Here is a 19,355-nt window from a genome sequence, read left to right as displayed (position 1 = left end):
TTCATTACAGAGACTTTGTCACTTTTACAAAAAAAATTAGCAAATATTCAGTGCAGTACTGAGAGTCAAAGCAAGAATTGAGTCCAGTGACAATCTCAAGCTCCATGTTATCTATATTTTCCCATTTAGAAGTGCCATTGCAGTAACAAAGAAAGTCTGCACAAACAAGACTCAGTCTAACCCATAAAGCAATATATGTCAAAACAACTAGTTTACCAAATGAAATGAAAATGACAGGATAGCAGTTTGGCACAAATTTACAAAATACATACTAGGTATTTATAATTTTTTTTTAAAAAAGACAATCAATACATTGGATGATTAGAAGAGCTATTAGAAAATATCACAGTTCATTGTCAAAATTTAAGTTATCCAAATAACTACAACTTAGCAAGAGTCAATGTTGAAACATGCTGAGGTATCATCAAGGACATCAAATGGACTCAAATGTGAACAGATGAGTGATCATGTGCAAACCAAGCTAAACAAAGCTCTTCCCTCTAAATCCCCGAAGCAGGCAGCTAATCCTATCAAAATCTCTGCCAATAGCCTCTGTGAAAGATTATGCATAAACTGCCTGTCTTGTAATAACTATCTTCCTTTCCATTTGATTTGCTTGTTACTCTTCCTAACTGCTGATTGGAGATTAGGAACTTGCTATGTAGCAACTTAATCCAAAATAAACTCGTTCTTAAGTGCATTAACATGCAAGAGTTTTACTGAATGCCACTTCTATAAACAAATGTTTTAATATTCTTCAATGCATGAAAAATGTAAGGCTATATATATATTAAGTATAGACAAATACATTCTTCTGGCGAAAGGCCACACACTTAAGACTCAACTTATCTAGTGGCAGTTCTCTAAGTGCACCATGACAGAAAACATGGCTCAACTGCATCAGAAGCATTTTATTCACATACAAGCCTCCAGATATCAGCAAGTTTTCAGGTAAATCTCAGAATCCCCTCTTGGGATATTAGATGTTCATATGCAATGCAAGCGTGGCTGGCCCTATGTGCAAGTCCCTATTTTTTTATAGCCTCCAGAATGTTTTACCATTACTCATCATTAAAAAAAAACACCCAGGTCCAATAGATGCAGCCATGGAGACCTTTAATCAGCAAAGTGACTCCCAACAATGAGCCCAAAGTCACTTCCAAACATGCACACATTCCCTGATGTGGACAGATTATGTTCTCCTTTAATGCTGAAACACTCTCTTCAGATTCCCACCTCCATATCAGTGCTTTAATTTATTCCTCCTGACAGCTCATCACTAATTCCCACATGTTCAATGTTCAGGTGAAACCTGAGGTCTCACCCTACATGAGATTTCTACTAGATATTCCCTGCTGTAAATTAGATGAACTTTCTGGCTGCATGAAATCAGCAACTGAGCAGCAGGCTGTAAACTGTTTGAAATTTGAGGAAAAATTGCACACATTAAAGGTTGAAGAAAACCAAACCACACCAGCTGCTGTGAGATGTTAAACACTTCATAAGCCACAGCCTATAATCATAAAAGTAGAGTTGGCAACTGCCTTTATTCTTAAAATGCACAGCATACCTATAGAAATGAAACTATCTTAGAGTATGCATCAGTTACTTTTCCCACTGAATTATATTCTACATTTAAACATATGAATATCGATATACAATGGGTCATTTTTCCCCACAGATGTCTCAGATTTTGACATAAGTCTGCAGTTACAGAAAACCAAAGATTGAGCTTTACTACAGTGAAATGATGAAGGTCACCAAGTTCTTGTTTAACATATCTTGGGCAGCTCACCAAATTGGCCACTGATTCTTTTGAAAAGCGCCACCCCACCCAAAATGCTCTATGAGCTGTATATTATTTCCCACCAAAGGTACTGCTGCTGAGATGCATGAATCATTGAAATTGGGCACAAGAAGCCATTGTTTGGCACACATATCTACACTGGTCTCTTTTAATCCCATTGTCCATCTGGCTTATATCCTTAAAAATGACTCCAGATATGTGCCAACTCCCTTATAAGCAATAACTTGTGGCATCACATTTGATATAATAATTTGTATGGAAAGAAAATTCTTCTAACCTTCTATGAGGCCTATCCCAGCAGTGGCAGACCATAGAAGAAATTCTAACCTGTACTTCATGGAATTGTCATAAAATTTGACTTTTTACCCCAAATATAGGAGTAATAGGAACTGAAAGAACAAAAATTGTTCATTCAGAACGACCAGCACATGGAAAAACCTAGAGGACCGAACAGGATAGAACATATATGTGTGATAAACAATGTGCGCTATAGCATTTGGAAACACAATCATTATGGGATCCAAAGCCTGGCCTCACCATAGCAAGTCTCCAACTTTATTTTGATTGAGTCACTTAAAAATACTAAATCAAAATCATCACTGACTCAGTCATTCACAACAACCTGTTGTGCCAAATGTGGTTTGACATTAATTTTAATTTTTCTCTTTAAAATTGTATTTGCTAGAGGTGAGTTTTCCAGGCATAAAAGCAAGCAATAACACGAGCAATTCAAGTAAAAAAAAATCTGTAACATTCCAATTCTGACTAAACATAGATTAATACTCAAAAGATTTCAATGAACACCAGAAAATGGATTGGCTTTTCTGACTGACACCAAAAAATTGGGTCTGCTTGATGAAATTTCAGAGCCATCTTAAAAGAAAACCATATAGCAACTTGCAGACATTAAATTTCAACATAACTTGTGTGTGACAACTGTTTATTTGGAGCAGTGGGGAAGAAGGGGTTGGGGGAAAGATTATTAAATAGATAGTCCCCAAGGTTGTTTAGTTATAAATCATAGTGAAACGTAACCACCAGATGTGGCATGTTTAACAATTCTAAGGCATGTGAACCAACTATGGTACAAGTTATTACCAACTATGGCAAAGGCTGGTTGAATGCTTAGAATGGATGGCCTTTTCACTGGGGAAAAACGGAAGTTCCTACAGAACTTACTTTTCATACATATAATTATATTTTATATATATATATATATTTTATTATATATATATAAAAATTGGTTAAGGTTTTTCATGATTTTATTTTACTCTCATGGTCCATATGGCAGTACTGTATTATATAATAAAAATAACCAAGTGATAGTAGTACTACACTACTTCACAGATTATAACCATGATATTCAAACTCTTTTTAGGTCATGGTTGTTTCTATTGTTTAATGGAGTTCCAGATTAAAATCCCTGCATTTTAAGAAAAGGTCAACAGGCACCAATTCTGAAATAAAAGTAGGCGTGATACAACAATATAATGGGTAATTCATTAGAAAAGTTTGGCTTGATTTTGACTGGCTAGATCTTAAGCCATGCAATGTTTGTATATTTGGCAAACCTTGAACAATAGATGGCACTTTAAATTCCAATGGCAGTGCATAGTTTTAACCACAACTACATAATAATACTAAACCATTGGACGTTCGGAAGTCACTATATTTTGTGGATCTTGATACAACTTTCTAACTGGGCAAATATATTTGAAATAATTTACATTGGTGTCAGCCTACAGAAGTTTGTACTGTAGAGTTAGGTTTTCCTTTTGGTGGGCTAATCAGAACTAACATTAATGTCACAGGATATAATGTTTTGCATGTTAACAAGAAACACAACTTAATACAATCCTTGAATTTCATATTGGTCCAGGTGTCATTTAGGGCTAGTAAAAGGAGTGATGATCAGTTATAACAAAAGTTTCAACAATTCATGGTGTTACAAAATTTAGCTATGTTTGGCAACAAACGCAGAGCAAGAATACTTGATGAAATGCCTTCTTAAAAAGTAATCTAATGGTCATGGATTTCACCATATTTTGGTCAATCAACACAATTGCATATTAACATACAGAAGACAGGAAGAATAACCAGAAACAAAAGAATGAACAAAGTTTTCTTGAACATAATGCTGAATCAGTGTAAGTACATTAGGTACTTACTCATTTCAGACTAAAATACAATCTTAAAGGTGTTCATAATACATATTTAGTAACTGAATCAATATCTTGCATGCAGCCTCCCTCATGACGCAGTCATTTCTCTTCTAACCTGTTCCCTTTGGCAGGCAGCATAACCAGGAAATAAAATGGTTCACCTGCAGGCTCCTTTTTATTAACAAAAGAAGCACCTAAAAAGAAAAGTAATTTCAGATGTATTCAAAAATTGCTATAAGTAAAATATAGTTTATAAAAAAAATGTAAGTTTTACATTCAGCAGGGTGCAGCAATATTACATAGTCTGCTTTGTTCATGAAAATTTGTTTAAATGTCCAGTCACTTTCAGCTCCTTTATTCACCCACCCACCCCTCAGAAAATACTACAAACATTTTGTGTGCTGTTAGCTCAGATTCCCTCACCTGGATGCTCTCTCAATAACATGTCTCAGTACAATCCACATTCTTTCAAGTTATTTTTGATGATGACATCTGTCACAGCATCAAACACAAACTGCACATTCTTGGTATCTGTGGCACATGTGAAATGGGTGTAGATCTCCTTGGTTTCTTTTCGTCTGTTCAGATCTTCAAAGTGACACTGAATATATGCTGCGGCTTCCTCGTACGTGTTGCATCCTGGTCAAAAGCAAAATTAGTGGTTTGTTTTGCATTAGAAGGGAAAAGGAGAAAAAAAACCAATACTGCAAATAGAATCCTGTATTATTTCAGACCTATGGTAATATTTGCAAATACCGGTAATGGAACTTAGTTTGAAAATGATTTGACATATATTCTACAGAATATACGAACAATGGTATTACTGGGTACAATGCATTTCAGAATTCAAAAATTCTTGGAGGTCTAGCATAGCTATGTTTATAATATTAGCGCCAAGGGTGTTATGAAGCTTGCAACGTATCTCTAGCCGTCCACCATTCCATGCAGTTTGGGTGGGATACTTTGTTACAGTTTATGTAATTGTATTATATCCCCTGCCAATTGATACTAAAAGAAATGTAACAAAATAGACCACTAAATCAAAATTTTGATCAAAACAATTTCATATCAGACTGAAAACCATCTAAGATCTGTAACAATGCACTTGCCTGTATATTCTGGGTAACAAATTGTCAAAGGACTTCTCTTAATCTTCTCTTCAAACAGATCCTTTTTATTCAGGAACAGAATAATGGATGTGTCTGTAAACCACTTGTTGTTGCAGATGCTATCAAAAAGTTTCATGCTCTCATGCATTCGGTTCTGTGGAAACAAAATTCCATTGCATGTACTTATAAAACAAACCACACAGATTATCAGTTTAATCCTTTTCTTAATTAAACATCCAACAAGTGAAGAAAAACTGAATAATTACCAGGCGATGTTAGTACATAAAAAAGTCACACTAATAGCTTCAACAAGTATTCTTCCACCTTATGTTTAGGTATTACCAGAACACTTAACTTTCAGGAGGCTTTTTTTATTGCAGACTTCTGGCTCATGAAGATTAGGTAGGTCCCCCTTATAAATTTCTCAGGTTATGAAAGAAGCATGTGAATTCTCAACTAGCACCAGCCATTACTCTGCAAACTAATGCTTTACACTGGTCTGGTGGTTAATTTCAATTACTCAGCCAACAAAATGCCATTCATGGCTGATGGAGAGATCTATCTCTCTAAGCCTAAAAAGAGACGAAAAATGTGTTTTCCTAAAAGGCTAGCATTTCCTTCTCATTTAAATAATATGTGGATATATAGTCAAAGCTCGGTCATTATGATTACTGCAAGTCCAGCACTTACCACTGACTAAGTAATCTGATGATTTAAGCAAGGTTCCAAAAACATTCACATTAGCTTAATTTTGCACATTTCACATAGCATGAAATAAGACCATAAGAAATAGAAGTAGGCCATTTGGCCCATCAAGTCTGCTCTGCCATTCAATGAGGTCATGGTTGGTCTGAACCCTCAACTCCACTTTCCTGCCTTTTCCCCATAACTCTTGATTTTCTTACTGATTAAAAATCTGTATCTCAGCTTTGAATATACTTAACGACCCACCCTCCACAGCCCTCTGTGGTAAAGAATTCCACAGATTAACTACCCTCAGAAGAAATTCCTCATCTCTGTTTTAACTGGGCGCCCCCTGAGATTATGCCCTCTGATCCTAGATTCTCCCACATGGAGAAAGAACCACCCAGCATCTATCCTGTCAAGCCCCCCTAAGAATCCTATATGTTTCAATAAGGTTGCCTCTCATCTTTATAAACTCCAATGAGATCAGGCCCAACCGACTCAACCTCTCCTCATAAGAAAATCCTTCCATTCCCGGGATCAACCTAGTGAACCTCCTCTGGATTGCCTCCAATGCCAGTATATCATAACTTAGATAAGGGGACCAAAACTGTTCACAGTATTCTAGATGTGGTCTAACTACTGCCTTGTATAGCTTTAGCAAGACATCCCTACTTTTATACTCTATTCCCTTTGAAATAAAGGCCAACATTCCATTTGCCTTCCCAATTACCTGGACTTGTATGCTAGCTTTTTGGGATTCATGCACGAGGACCCCAAAATCCCTCTGTGCTGCAGCTTTCTTTTGTCTTTTTCCATTTAAGTAATATTCTGTTCCTCTATTCTTCTGCCAAAGAACATAACCTCACGCTTTCCCACATTACATTCCATTTGCCACGTTTTTGCCCACTCACTTAACCTGTCCATATCCCTCTGTAGACTGTCGTCACCACTTGCCTTCCCTGTTTTTGTGTCATTCGCAAACTTGGTGATAGTACATTCATTTCCCTCATCCAAGTCATTAATATATATTGTAAATTATTGTGGCCTCAGCACTGATCCCTGTGTCACTCCTCTATTTACAGGTTGCCATCCTGAAAATACCTCGCTTATCGCAACTCTGTCTTCTACTAGTTAGCCAATCTTCTATCCACGCTAATATACTACCCCCTACACCATGGGCTCTTATCTTAAGTAGCCTTATGTGTGGTACCTTATTGAACGCCTTTTGGAAATCCAAATATATTACATCTACTGGTTCCCCTTTATCTATCCTGCTTGTTACCTCCTCAAAGAATTCTAACGAATTTTCAGGCACGACTTCACCTTCATGAAGCCATGCTGACTCTGCTTGATTAGATTATGCATTTAATGCTCTATTACATCCTTTATAATAGACTCCAACATTTTCCCAATGACAGATGTTAAGCTAACTGGTCTATAGTTACCTGTTTTTTGTCCCCCTCCCTTTTTGAATAAGGGTTACATTGCAAGTTTTCCAATCCTCCGGGACTTTTCCAGAATCTGTGGACTCTTGGAAGATTACTACCAGTGCATCCTCTATCTCTGCAGCTATTTCCTTTAAATCCTAGGATGCAACCCATTAGGTCCAGGTGAGCTATTGGCTTTTAGCCCTAGTAGTTTTCCTAGTACTTTTCCCCTAGTGATAATTATTGTATTTATTTCCTCCCCGCTTTGGCTCCATGATTATTTAGTATTTTTGGTATGCTGTTAGTGTCTTTCACCATGAAGACTGATGCAAAGTATTTATTCAACTCCTCTTCCATTTCCTGGTTCCCCGTTATTATTTCCCCAGCCTCATTCTCTAAGGGGCCTATATTGACTTTGGCCACTCTCCTTTTTATATACTTAAAGAAGCACTTACTGTCTGTTTTTTTATTACTTGCTACTTTACCCTCAAAATTTATGTTCTCCCTCTATATTTTTTTGGTCGTCATCTGTTGGTTTTTAAAACTTTCCCAATCCTCTGGCTTACCACTAATTTTGTCACATTGTATTTTTTTTTCTTTCACTTTGATACTATCCTTAACTTCCTTGGTTAGCCATGGTTGGTTTATCCCCTTCCTACAATCCTTCTTCTTCACTGGGATATATCTTTGTTGTGGGTCATGAACTATTTTCTTAAATGGCTGCCATTGTTCATCAACCATCTTTTGTACTAAACTCCTTTCCCAGTCCACTCCAGCCAACGTTGCCTTCATGTCTTTGTAATTACCCTTATTTTAGTTTAGCACAGATGTTTCCGGATTAAGTTTCTCACTCTCAAACTGAATGCTAAATTCCACCACGTTATGATCACTGCTTCCTAGGGGGTCTTTTATTCTGAGCACATTTATTAAAACCTGTCTCATTACACATTACCAGATCCAAAATGGCCTCATCCCTGGTTGGATTCACAACACATCGCTCTCGGAAACTGTCCCGAATACACCATGAATTTTTGCTTGTGGCCACCTCTGCCTATTTGATTTTCCCAATCTACATGGAGGTTAACGTCACCCATCATTACATGCCTTCATTTTTTCCTGATTTATTCATTGCCTGGCAGCATAGCTACTATTAAGGGGCCTATAGACTACTCCCACCACTGTCTTCTTCCCCTTGTGATTTCTTACCTCCACCCATATGGATTCCACATCTTCCGATTCAAGGTCATTTCTTGCTATCATACTTATTCCATCTCGTACTAACAAAGCTACCCCACCACCCTTTCAAAAAGTCACATACCCTTGAATATTTAGTGCCCAGCTCTGACCTTAATTAATTGTGCCTTTTTGCCATTTTTCCCCCCTTTGACCCTATTTGCTGCTTTTTCTTTATGCTTGCACACTCTATCCCTTGCTGTCACACTCTGGGTATCATTACCTAAGTAGCTGCCCTGCAAAGTTGTCATATCCTTTTGCTTTGGAAGCTTACTCATCTCCTCTCCAGAAGCCGCCCCCATTCTATAATTAGTTTAAAGTCATCTCTACAGCCCTAGTTATTCAATTTGCCAGGACACTGGTCCCAGCATTGTTCAAGTGAAGCCCATCCCACCGGAACAGCTCCCTTCTACCCCAGTACTGATGCCAGTGCCCCATGAACTGAAACCCATTCCTCCCACACCCATCTTTGAGCCACACATTTAACACTTACAAATTCAAACAAATTTGTATATGTTCTGATAATTTCTCCATCATTTAAACTACATGTAGTCTTTGCAGTAAGACACGAGCTCTACAGTGCAGAATTGTATTTCCTTTAAAAATTCTTTACAGAGCAAAACCTTTGCTTTTCTGGAGCATTTTAAGGCATGTTAACATTTTCAATAAAAACATTAGGACTGAAATACTAGTATAAATTTTGGAAAATGCATTCACATTTTGTGGTTTCGACCATTAACTTTATCAGTCCTATTAGCTATGTCTAGCCTCTATCTACAGTCCTCCTTTGTGAAAATTGTAGTAGGCCAACCAAATCCTGATTGTCATACAAGTAGAGCATCCTTTATCTGAAACCCTTATGGCCGATTGCATTTCGGTATTCAGATATTTTTGGTTTTCAATCTACTATATATATTAGGCCTATTTACATTACAATAACCTAAGTCTAGGCTAGCTATAGTCTACAAATGCTAGGTTGTTTCTCCATTTGCCAACTCGCACACATCTTACTTCTTACCTGTCAACACTTATTACACCTGTGATATATTACACCACCTTTTTTTAAAAAATTCATTCATGGGACGAGTGGGTCACTGGCTAGGCCAGCATTTAATGCCCACCCCGAACTGCCACTGTGGTGGTGGTGGTGAGGTGTCTTCTTGAACTGCTGCAGTCCATATGGTGTAGGTACACCTGCAGTGCTGATAGGGAGGGAGTTCCTGGATTTTGACCCTGCGACAGTGAAGGAATGGCAATATATTTCCAAGTCAGGATGGTGAGTGCCTTGGAGGGGAACTTCCAGGTGGTTGTGTTCGCATCTAGCTGCTGCCTTTGTCCTCCTAGATGGCAGTAGTTGTGGGATTGGAAGCTGCTGTCTAAGGAGGCTTGGTGAATTTCTGCAATGCATCTAGTAGATGGTACACACTGCTGCCACTGTTCGTCAGTGGTGGAATGGGTGAATGTTTGTGGATGGGGTGCCAATCAAGCTAGCTGCTTTGTCCTGGATAGTGTCAAGCTTCTTGAGTGTTGCTGGAGCTGTATTCATCCAAGCAAGTGGGGAGTATTCCACCACACTCCTGACTTGTGCTTTGAACAGGCTTTGGGGAGTCAGGAGGTGGGTTACTCGTTGTATGATTCCTAGCCTCTGAATTGCTCTTGTAGCCGCAGAATTGATATGGCTAGTCCAGTTCAATTTCTGGTCAATGGTAATCCCCAGGATGTTGACAGTGGTGGGGGGGGGGGGGGGGGGGGTGGATTAATTGTTAGTAATGCCACTGAATGTCAAGGGGAGATGGTTAAATTCTCTCTTGTTGGAGATGGTCATTGCCTTGCACTTGTGTGGTGCAAATATTACTTGCCATTTGGTCAGCCCAAGCCTGGATGTCGTCCAGGTCTTGTCGCATTTGGACGTCATTGCTTCAATATCTGAGGAATCGCGGATGGTGCTGAACATTGTGCAATCACCATCAGCGATCATCCCCACTTCTGACCTTATGATGGATGGAAGGGAGGCCATTGATGAAGCAGTTGAAGATGGTTGGGTTTAGGACACTATCCTGAGGAACTCCTGCAGTGATGTCCTGGAACTGAGATGACTGACCTCCAACAACCACAGCCATCTTCCCTCTGTGCTTGATATGACTCCAACCAGCAGAGAGTTTACCTCCTGATGATTCCTACTGATTCCAATTTTGCTAGAGCTCCCTAATGCCACACTCAGTCAAATGCTAACTTGATGTCGAGGGCAGTCACTCTCACCTTACCTCTGGAGTACAGCTCTTTTTTCCATGTTTGAACAAAGGCTGTAATGAGATCAGGAGCTAAGTGGGCTCTGGCAGGACCCAAACTGAGCATCAGTGAGCAGATTATTACTAAGCAAGCGCTGCTTGTTAGCACTGTTGATGACCCCTCCCATTACTTTACTGCTGATTGAGAGTAGGCTGATGGAGTGGTAATTGGCCAGGTTGGGCTTGTCCTGCTTTTTGTATCAAGATGTATCTGGGCAATTTCCCACATTGCTGGTTAAATGCCAGTGTTGTAGCTGTAGTGGAGCAGCTTGGTTGGGGGTGTGGCAAGTTCTAGAGCACAAGTCTTCAGTACTATTGCCAGGATATTGTCAGGGCCCATAGCCTTTACAGTATCCAGTGCCTTCAGCCGTTTCTTAACATGACGTGGAGAGAATCGAATTGGCTAAAGGACAGCATTTGTGATTCTGGGGATCTCCAAAGGAAGCAGAGATGGATCATCCACTCGGCACTTCTAGATGAAGATTGTTACAAGTGCTTAAGCCTTATCTTTTGCTCTAATGTGCTGGGCTCCCCTGTCATTGAGGATGGGGATATTTGTGGAGCTTCGCCCTCCAGTAAGTTATTTGATTGTCCACCACCACTCACAACTGGATGAGGCAGGGCTTCTGATCTTAGAACTGATCCACTGGTTTGTGGGATTGCTTAGCTCTGTCTATCACTTGCTGCTTATGCTGTTTGGCACGCAAGTAGTCCTACGTCATAGCTTCACCAGGTTGACACCTTTTTTTTTAAAGGTATGCCTGGTGCTGCACCTGGCATGCCTTCTTGCATTCTTCACTGAACCAGGGTCAATCCCCTGGATTGGTGGTAATGGTAGAATGGGGCATAGGCCAGGCTATGAGGTTACATATTGTGGTTGAGTGCGATTCTGCTGCTGATGGCCCACAGCACCTCTTGGTTGCCCAACCTTGCATTGCTAAATCTGTTCAAAATCTATCCTACTTAGCAGAGTGGTAGTGCCACACAACACATTGGAGGGTATCCTCAATGTGAAGGCGGGATTTTGTCTCCATAACGACTGTGTGGTGGTCACTCCTACCGATACTGTGATGGGCAGGCAGGTTGGTGAGAATGAGGTCAAGTACGATTTTCCCTCTTGTTAGCTCCCTTACCACCCGCCGCTGGCCCAGTCTACCAGCTATGTCCTTTAGGATCAGCCAGCTCGGTCAGAGTGCTGCTACTGAGCCACTCTTCACGATGGACATTGAAGTCTTTGCAACCCTCAGTGCTTCTGCCAAGTGGTGTTCAACATGGTGGAGTACTGATTCATCAGCTAAGTTGGGGGATGCGGTACATAGTAATCAGGTGGTTTCCCTGCCTAAGTTTGGCTTGATGCCATGAGACTTTATGGAGTCCAGAGTCAAGGTTGAGGACTCAAAGGCAAATCCCTCCCAGGTGCATACCACTGTGCCAACACCTCTGAATGAAATGCATTCCATTTGAAGTCTAATTTCCTCAGTTATATTACTTATAATACTTATAACTCCAAGAAAAAAGGCTTTTAAAGTCTTATGCCACTACACTGTTGATCTTTGGATTATATATTTTTTAACGACACATAGTCCCATTTGCTGTTGATATAAGTTGCTCATTTTTATGTTCAGAATTTAGCTGGCAGCTGTTCCAAGTTGGTTGTGCCGCCCATCAAGAATAACTTGATGGACTTTCTTTTGACAGAATAAGGTTCTAAACAGTAAAAATCTTTATATTTATGATCAATTTCATTCATCTTGAAACATGACAATCCTCACAAAGCAAATTGTGAAATTACAATAGCTAAATTTTAGTTTGTACACAATTGCAGCAGGCAGTTAATGAAGCCCTGTAAGGACACAATCTTGGCCTATTTCTCAGCTGTTCGACAAACACAGAGCTAGAACTCAAAACGTACGCACCATTTCCTCATCTTCAGCAAGCACAAGATCATAATCACTTAATGCCACACAGAATATTATTGCAGTTACACCTTCAAAGCAATGAATCCACTTCTTCCGTTCTGATCTCTGTCCTCCTACATCAAACATCCTAAAATGAACAGAGATAGCATTAACACTTTTAAAAGCAATTAAATTAAAACTGCCAACCATTTGCAGTCTTCTCTAAAATATCACAATAAATTAGTTGCATATGCAATAAGTTTTGATGTAACATGCTGCACAGATTTTATAATCATGATTTTATAAATAAAACATATGCATATAACATACAGAATTTGTGTAATAGCTTTAAAACTCTATACACAAGTTTCTGTAGGTAATCAGATTTCTCTAACATACTGGCAACAAGTTACAACAATTTTGAATCTCATACGGAATACAGCTGCATGTATTTTTAAAAATGCCTCAAGCATGTGGTGGTCTCTGGGCATCCAATTCCTGGCAGAACCCCAAGGGCATGTTTTAAGGATACAACTCATTTATCAACTTTTGAAATCTATTTACTGCAACTCATTAAATACTGTAGCTCTATATGATATGCGCTTATACAGGTGTAATATTAAAGTATACTTGGCATATATAGTATACATATTAGATTTATTTTTGGTACTCAAAATGTTGAATAAATAAAGTTTTAAAAGGAGAACTCTCAAATACACAGTCAAAATGTAAACAGAAATGTTGGAAATACTCAGATCTGGCAGCATCTGTGGAGAAAGAAACAGAGTTAATGTTTCAGGTCGACGCATCTCATGCCTGTGAAAATAAATATCATTGAACTGCCCTGGAGAATAACTGAAAAGATATGAACTTTCCTGGTGCAAAACCAATAGTAGTGCTTATTTCTGCATTAATTCCAAACTAGTTATATTATCGGGGAAGGGCTCAGCCCTCCATCATGTTCCCTTCAGAGTTAAGTTACATATTTAACAAAGTCAAAATGTTGACATCAAAGATTCAACAGCAGATTTCAGTCCTTAATTAAGAGATCTTTCATCTGACAATTTATACACAAGTAGAATGAGCCTTCCAAGTGTCAACTAGATAAACTTTTATGTATATGTTGTTAGTAACCAAAAATGAATAAGTTTCATATAAGTAATTTGAATTCTAATTGATTTAAAACCTTAAAATTGGGTGCAAGAATGAAAATTACTCCTGGTTCAATTGCTCCCTATTGCGAATTCCAACCAAAGCTAGGCTGGCTCAATTTTATTAGTGTTTGTTATGATCCTGGACCAGACCCCCAAGTTTTTGGTACAATCTGGTTAGGAACCAGTAATTTTTTGTTTAAAGGAAATGAAGTTTGGGATCCCAAGTACTTAATAAGAGAATAAACCCATAAGATTCCAGTTTTTGAAAATAAACTTTACTATACAGAGTCAGAAAAGCAATGCAAATTACAATATCTATTTCATACTCTAACATTCAGAATTAACTTAAGGTACATGTAAATTGACAGGCAAACTGTGGTAGAACACTCTATACTACACAATAAATTGCAGATTTGACCAAGACAGATCTCACGAATTTCTCAGCAACACACCCAGGTGTTAGTATCCACTGCGAGTTACACAATCTCGTTAAAACTCTGTCTGCGTCATGAGGGATTGCAAACTTTTCACTTTCAAAGTCAAGTCTCTGAATTCCTTCAAAGCTACTCCAACTTAAACTACTGTTCACCTCCCAGGGTTTCAATCTCATCTCCTGAGATTACGTTCTCCTGGATTTCCAAGTGTGCACCCCAGCACTGACTTACAGGTACAACTCCAGCTCTTCAGCCATGCCGAGCAGAGCACCACTGCTCTGAAAGATTAACTTTGCCCCAGTAATCCACAGCAGTCACCGACCTTCTGCTGCTTTTTCAGCTCTGCGGGGCTTCCCAAGCCCTCACTACCTGGAGCCTACCAAACCTGCTCCTCCGAGCTCACAGCAGCACTTCAGTTACATGCAGCTTCTTCTGCTCCTGTGTCTCTCTCTCTCCCGTCTTTTTGACTGACTCTTGAATTGCTCTTCACTGACCCTTCAATTGATCTGGGTGATCTATCAAAACACTCCAACAGGGTCCTGTCCTTGTTACATTTGATTCTGCCTAGAAACAAGTATGGGAGCGGCCTTTGCTCTGAATATTATAATCTCCACAGGTGCAAGCAATAATTTTCAGATAGCAAAGCTGTTTCAACTCAAATGCAAATCAGATAGATTTCCTTCAGAAAATAATTTTGGGATTTAATATTTTGAGACATGAAATGGAAGAAATAGAAAAAATAGCTGATTTATTGTTCCTGTAGCTCTTCACCAAGGGTTTTCCTCATACCATTTCTGGGTCTGTTATAGACTAATTGAAGATGTTAGTCAACAACTCATTATCATTGTGTCATGTAATTAGTAGCATGGCAAAAGTGAACTAGACAGGCCATGGTCTTATTTCAATTCCGATGTTCCCTTGAAAATAGTTCTACTGATCATGATGGATATGGCTGTTGGTTCAACACTTCATGAGTCAAGAATGTGTGCAAATTGCACAGTATCCCTGCCATTCACTAATTAACTTCTCGTGAACCAATACAACAACCAAAGACAATGTGGTTACAATGCCCTCTTCTGCTTGTTCTTTCCAAAAAATAATTTTTACTTTTCCTTAGTTGCTTTCTCTTAATCTGCTCTCTTCCCTTCCCTCTCTATTTCTGGATCTAATTTGACTCCAAATCATGCTATTTCCTTCTCTGTTGTTCACTCAGTTTTCTCTCTGCACATTTCTTTCATTGGCTGAGGAAATAGGTCTTTAGGCATGCATCTATGGGGTCTGAGGTGAGACAATGAAATCGCTGCACAATTCCAGTAATTTGCAGCATAAATATATCTAATCAATGTGGTAAAAACTCCAATTAATTTAACCCACCACAAAGTGCCCCATTGCAATTTGCAGTCATGATATATTTACAGAAACTAAAACTTTAAAATTGATTCTTAGTCCAATAGGATCACGATCTTCAAGAATTTATGGTCCTGGGAAAGATGCTTATCTACATTATGCACAAATACAAATGGTAAATACACTGGTGATTAAGGAGCATTATTACTTACTTAAAATACAGTTCTTTGAAGGTAAAGTGTGTCTCCACTATGCCTGTAGTTTTCACTCTGGTCCTCAAAACATCTTGTTGAGTTGGGATGTAGCCTTGTAAGGATATTCTATCCAAATCATTCAAATAACTAAAGAAAAATAACTTACAATGAATTTGATGACGATACACCAATAAATCCAATTCATTTTCTAATAGACAGTCTGATGGTCACTGCACTTTTAGACGTCTCTTATGCTACATGTGTAATAATTTAAATAGTTTTGATTGAAGGGTAAATGTGTTAGATGAGATACTGAGTTCAACCATGTAAGACATGGATCATCACAAAATTGGCTATAATTTGCACTGACTAGCCAGCTCAGATCAATGTGTTAGCTGTTATGGAGATTGGAATATTCACTGAAGGAACACACTTCTTAGGTTGGGAATAAGATACTGTTGTTGGAGGACAAGAATGCAAAATATCCATCTGGTATTGTTGTGATACTATGTGTTTCTAGGCTGCTCACTGTACCTAACCTTTAAAAAGTAGTTTTACATTTACGTTGTAAAATGATTGTGTACAATATCCTGCAAGATCCATCCCAGCCATCCCTTTCAGTGGCCATGGCAGAGTTTCTAAAATTTGCGAATTAGTGCTATTCTACACAAAAGACCGCGTGCTATTAACTCCCCATTTGGAGTATGACCGTTCACTTGTCAGTAGAGTCAATGCAACTGAAAAAGAAAGAAAATACGTTGGGGAGGAGAGAGAAGACAGACATCATCTAGCCCTGGGAAGTGTGTTCTGCAGTCAACATCGTGGTGAAGCAGTCTGGGAAGAGTGTCCTGCAGTCAGTTTTTGTTGAAAATAACAAGAGTGACATCACAAGACAGCGTGAGAAAGTGGCAGAGAGATCAGAACGAGCGCAAGTGTGGGGAAGCTTCAAAAAGTGACGTCAGCATAAAGTTGAGAGCTGATTGGTGAGTGGCGGGTAAGTGCTTTTCTCCAATTTAAAATAGATTAAGCTAAGGTAAGGGTTCCAGTTTTTATTTAAGGTACATAAATAATTTAACTATTTTTTACTGCATTTAACTAAAAGTAAGGGTTCTTTTTCAAGTAGAGGCATGGCAGGGCAGCTCAGTCCCGTGTTATGTACCGCCTGTAACATGTGGGAAGTCCTAGACACTTCGTGCGCTCTGACCGGTCACGTATGCAGGTAGTGCTACCAGCCGCAGCTACTTAAGCTCTGAATTTCAGAGCTTGAGCGGCAGCTGGAGGCACTGAGGTGCATCTACGAGGTTGAGAATTTCGTGGAAAGCACGTTTTTAGATGTGGTCACCCCACAGCTTACGGAAGTGCAGACAGAGAGGGAATGGGTGACCATCAATCAGAAGAAAGGTATCAGGCAGGTAGTCAGGAAATCCCCAGGAGCATCTCGCTTGAGAACCATTTTTGTGTGTTGGAAAAAGGTGAGAGTGATGGTTCCTCTGGGGAGAGCAGCCATGCTCATGGCACTGAGTGGCTCAGCTGCACAGGAGGTGGGGGGAGAGAGGAAAAAGAGGGGAAGAGCAATAGTGGTAGGAGATTCGATAGTAAGAAGGATAGGCAGGCGTTTCTGCGGCTGTAGACTTGACTCCAGGATGGTATGTTGCCTCCCTGGTGTCAGGGTCAAGGGTATCACTGAATGGCTGCAGGGCATTCTAAAGGGGAAGGGCAAACAGAGATTGTAGTACATATTGGTACCAACAACATAGGTAGAAAGAGGGATGAGGTCCTGCAAGCAGAATTTAGGGAGCTAGGAAACAGAATAAAAAACAGGACCTCAAGGGTCTGGATTACTTCCGGTGCCACATGCTAGTGAGTAAAGAAATAGGAGGTTAGTCCAGATGAATGCATGGCTGGAGAGATGATGCCAGAGGAAGGGCTTTAGGTTTCTGGGGGCGGTGGGACTTGTACAAGATGGACGGGTTGCACCTGAACTGGAATGGGACCAACATCCTTGCGGGGGAGGTTTGCTAGTGCTGTTGGGAAGGGTTTAAACTAACTTGGCAAAGGAATGGGATCCTGAGAGGAGTTTCAGCAGGGGGAGATGCACAGCCAAAATAGAAGAAAAAGCAAGTGTGTCTGGAAGGCATAGAAATTATAGGCCAGTTAAGGCACAAGGGAACTTGGCAAAGTTGGATGGTATTTATTTCAATGCCAGGAGTCTGACGAATAAGGCAGATGGGTTGAGAGCCCAAATTAACACATGGAAGTATGATGTCATTGCTGTCACAGAGACATGGTTGATGGGGGGCAGGATTGGCAGCTCAATATTCCAGGATACAGGGTCTTCAGGCAAGACAGGGAAGGAGATAAAAGAGGAGAGGGTATTGCAATATTGATCAAGGAATCAATTACAGCAGTAAGGAGGGGTGACATCTTAGAAGGCTCCTCAAATGAAGCCATATGGGTAGAACTTAAAAACAAAAAAAGAGCAATCACATTGCTGGGAGTGTACTACGGGCCCCCAAACAGTCAGAGAGAAATAGAAGAGCAGATATGTAGGCAAATTTCAGAGAAGTGTAAAAATAATAGGGTAAAAATAGTGGGGGATTTTAACTTCCCCAACATTAACTGGGTTAGTCATAGTGTGATAGGTTTAGAGGGAGCGGAATTTTTAAAATACATCCAGGAGAGCTTTATAAGCCAGTACGTAGAAGATTCTACAAGAGACGGGGCGGTTGTGGACTTAATGTTGGGGGAACGAAGCCAGGCAAGCGGTAGAGGTATCAGTGGGGGAGCATTTTGTAGATAGCGATTATAACTCCGTTAGATTCAAGGTTGTTATGGAAAAGGACATGGATGGGCCAAAAATCAGAGTTCTAAATTGGGGGAAGGCCGATTTTAATAAGATCAGATATGATTTGGTCAGAGTGGACTGGGGGCAGCTACATTTAGGTAAATCTGCGTCAGAGCAGTGGGACTCATTCAAGCAGGAAATAGGGAGAGTACAGCACCAACATATTCCAGTGAAGACAAAGGGTGGGACGAACAAATCCAGGGAACCCTGGATGTCGAGGGATATACAAGATTGGATAAAGAGAAAAAGGGAGGTTTATGGCAGATACCGAGGGCTCAAAACAGCTGAAGCCCTAGAGGACTATAGAATGTGTAGGGGGGAACTTAAAAAGGAAACTAGGAGAGCAAAAAGGGGCATGAAAAAACATTGGTAGGTAAAATAAAGGAAAATCCAAAGTTATTTTACATTAAGTGTAAGAGGATGACTAGAGAAAGAGTAGGGCCCATTAAGGACCATAGCGGTAATTTGTGTGTGGAGCCGGAAGACGTAGGTAGGGTTCTAAATGAATACTTTGTGTCGGTGTTCACAATTGAGGGGGACGACATGGGTATGGAAATCAGGCAGAGGGACTGTGATATAATTAAAGAAATTAGAATAGAAAGGGAGAAGGTTCTAAGTGGTCTGGCAGGCTTAAAAGTAGATAAATCTTCAGGCCCAGGTGAAATGTATCCCAGGCTGTTGAGTGAGGGAAGGGAGGAGATAGCAGGGGCGCTGGTAATAATCTTCTATACCTCTCTGGCCATAGGAGAGGGGCCAGAGGCCTAGAGGAC

At 39.8% G+C, this 19,355-nt stretch overlaps 1 protein-coding gene across 1 annotated transcript in view; it reads right to left on the bottom strand.

Annotated features, from left to right (window-relative positions):
• Positions 1 to 95: 95 nt before the first annotated feature.
• The window catches only part of LOC121282145 (guanine nucleotide-binding protein G(i) subunit alpha-3-like), a 56,496-nt gene continuing 37,236 nt past the window's right edge, over positions 96 to 19,355 (bottom strand). Inside the window, exons 5-9 of the mRNA XM_041195656.1 lie at positions 15,759 to 15,887; positions 12,630 to 12,759; positions 5,079 to 5,232; positions 4,393 to 4,608; positions 96 to 4,163 (exon numbers count right to left, since the gene is read on the bottom strand). Of these exons, the coding sequence (XP_041051590.1) occupies positions 4,418 to 4,608; positions 5,079 to 5,232; positions 12,630 to 12,759; positions 15,759 to 15,887 (604 nt within the window). The 3' untranslated portion in view covers positions 96 to 4,163; positions 4,393 to 4,417. The remainder of the gene's footprint in view (positions 4,164 to 4,392; positions 4,609 to 5,078; positions 5,233 to 12,629; positions 12,760 to 15,758; positions 15,888 to 19,355) is intronic.

This window comes from Carcharodon carcharias, chromosome 9, assembly GCF_017639515.1.
Source record: "Carcharodon carcharias isolate sCarCar2 chromosome 9, sCarCar2.pri, whole genome shotgun sequence".
Classification (NCBI taxonomy): Eukaryota; Metazoa; Chordata; class Chondrichthyes; order Lamniformes; family Lamnidae; genus Carcharodon; species Carcharodon carcharias.
This window is presented reverse-complemented; position numbering and strand designations above follow the sequence as displayed.